Source organism: Acyrthosiphon pisum, chromosome A1 (assembly GCF_005508785.2).
Source record: "Acyrthosiphon pisum isolate AL4f chromosome A1, pea_aphid_22Mar2018_4r6ur, whole genome shotgun sequence".
Lineage (NCBI taxonomy): Eukaryota > Metazoa > Arthropoda > Insecta > Hemiptera > Aphididae > Acyrthosiphon > Acyrthosiphon pisum.
In genome coordinates, this window is record NC_042494.1 from 42,219,013 (window position 1) to 42,221,872 (window position 2,860).

The 2,860-nt window shown below is 30.4% G+C and overlaps 1 protein-coding gene across 1 annotated transcript in view; it reads right to left on the bottom strand.

The window, feature by feature from the left end:
* Positions 1-570: 570 nt before the first annotated feature.
* The window catches only part of LOC100571213 (farnesol dehydrogenase-like), a 176,328-nt gene continuing 174,038 nt past the window's right edge, over positions 571-2,860 (bottom strand). Inside the window, exons 6-7 of the mRNA XM_029486228.1 lie at positions 880-1,029; positions 571-764 (exon numbers count right to left, since the gene is read on the bottom strand). Coding sequence (XP_029342088.1) covers positions 681-764; positions 880-1,029 — 234 coding nt within the window. The 3' untranslated portion in view covers positions 571-680. The remainder of the gene's footprint in view (positions 765-879; positions 1,030-2,860) is intronic.

Sequence of the window (2,860 nt, forward strand, 5' to 3'; positions counted from 1 at the left end):
CTACATAAAAATCAATGAATATTTTCTTATTAGTTATTAGTTATTGGATACAAATTTCTGCAATAAAAGTCTGTAAATTATAATACTAGTCGATTCTGTTACAGAAAATACCGTTTTAAAGAAGCATAAATTATTTTTAAAAAAACCTAGTTTCAAACAAAAAAAAAAACAGTTTTAAACAATGTTTAAAACAAATAAACTAACTAACAATAAAAAACGGTTTAAAACATAAAAATCATTGTTATTTAAAAAAAAAAGTTGTTTGTTTTGCAACCCTGAATTCAGTCCTCTAAGACTAGTTAGAGTGTAAAACTCGGTTTGAGTGTAGATACTTTGCTTCACGACCTTCGGACCAAGCCACTTAACTAAAGTATTCTTACTTGTACAGTTGATTATAAATGGCGTGTGGTTGATTTTTTATGGCCTCGAGTGTCTGCTGTTATTGTTTATATCAAACAATTTAAAGTTAAATGCTTAACTTTAAAAGTAATTTAACCAATATTGTTTTAATTGAAAATTGTTGTTACTTATTACTTATTGGTCATTACGTATATACATAATTACGGACAATGTAAACATATTTATTATTTATTTTGCACTCTTCAAGTAAAAAACAAAACATCAGTTTATTTTTAGTGGGTTCTAATACAGACTAGGTCAACTAGGTCGTAAAATTGTAATTATTTATCAGATAATTTGACTGGACTAGGCATTCCATGAGATTGTATAGTTGATCCGGTAGGAATAATTGTTAGTTCTGCTATCTGCGAAAAAATTACAAATATAGGTTAATTACCTATATAATACAGATTTATTGATTCGTCGAGTTTTATATATTGAATATTCATATATTATCTAATTATAACTTATAAAACAAACTTCGACACTAGGAGGCGTCTCCAACGTAATGATCACCATAGCTGCTACATCTTCCGGTTTCAAAGCTGGTCTTGAACTGACGACCTGAGAAGATGGTCTGAATTTAGCGGTGTTGAAAATGTCCGTGTCTACGCTACCCGGACTGATACTCTGAAATACGATTTTTCAATATTATATATAAACATACCTTACAGTCCTTACGTACAATATATTAAATTTATATACTGTATAATATCATATTAAATATATATTAAGAAGTATACCCATAAAATAAATATATATATATAAAATAGTTATCGTACACTACCGTCTGCCAATGACCAGAGGGCAGAGACCTAAAGTGTCCGCTCATGAGCATAATGTCACAACTCGCTATCCACTACCCCACGGCAGTAGATTTTTCTATTTAATTGAAATAATATCATATAAATATAAATACATATGATATTGTATACCAATTAGGCAATTAATTCTGGTACGGACTTGAAAATATTCACAAGTATTATGGAGACAGTCACCCAGTCGAATGTCGAATATCGAAAGGGATTACAGGTAATTGTTAGCGAACACAGTCCATATGTGCTATTTAATACCTTTGTTTGGTGGATTGGTACTATTCACATCGACTGAGTTCAATTATTGTAGATGCAGACATGTAGCAAGTAATTGCACAAAATCAAGATACCTGTTTGGTAATACAGTAGTTTGAATTAATTTTCATGTGATGGTCGAGAGATGTATTGAGGGGGAAAGCCCCCACTTCACTGTTTTAGTTGCTTGTGTGGTTTGGTACTTTTTGAATTCTGTTATTCCCTCCTCCAAAAAAAAATTAAGTTAAATTTAGTTCAGTGCCACTGCGAACAGGGTCCGAAGAACGAGTACGGCGGTAATAGGAACATCAAATTATTGGCACGATTAAAATTAAAAGTATTTCAGATCAGTAGATTATCTGTCTCACAAATCGGAAGTGAGCCAGTTTTTATCAAATTAAAAAAAAAACATTTTCACTGCTTTATTAAGGATCACGAATTAAGACATACTAAATACTAATTAATATAATAATATATTAGAATACCTGTCTATACCTAATTATTCAGTGTCAAATTGACAATAATCGCCACACGCAAGCATAATTTATTATATTATCTATTATAGCAATGTAATTATCATATATACATATAGGTAATATTATATAGTTATCACTTATCTATTGCACAATCTCTGAGGTTCGTATGCACTATGTATAGTCATAATATGTGGGTGCAACTGTACAAGTATGTATAACAACAATAATATCATTATAAATTATAATCCCATATTATATTTGTATTTGTAAGAATAAAACTTTGTTTTTATTTTTTTATTCCAACACAGTATCAACAGAAAAATAAAAATTTTAAAAACAAGCTTCTACTATATAAACTCCTTTTCAAACCGATCTAGACATACGGTATCCAAATACGGGGTGCAGCCAAACCATCCAACCTACCAACATATACAAAATCCAAGTCTTCCAATCAAAATGCCTCCGCCAAATAACCAAAGCCCCTTACTATGCATCTAACTACACTCTACATAGAGACTTAGCCATTTAAACAGTCCAAAACGTAGCAAAAACCTAGAAACGCACACACTCCAAATTCCACAGCCATCGTAATCCCTTGCAGGGGCGGATCCAGAGCCTTGGTTAGGGGGGGAGTTATAATTTCACAAAATCTTATAACAAAAAAAAAACAACAATTTTTACAACACAAATTCAAGTCGTCGATTTTTTAAATTGGCAAAAATATAAATAATATTATAATAATAATATTTTATATTAACATAGTTTATTTATAGCCTTATTGGTTCTTCATAATATAGATAGCAGCCAGCAGGTACATCGTATACACCGTCATACCTCTATGGCCCATATAGTCCATATGACAATATTATAATAATTAAATATGCATTTTTTGTTAACAATATACATTTTTTATAA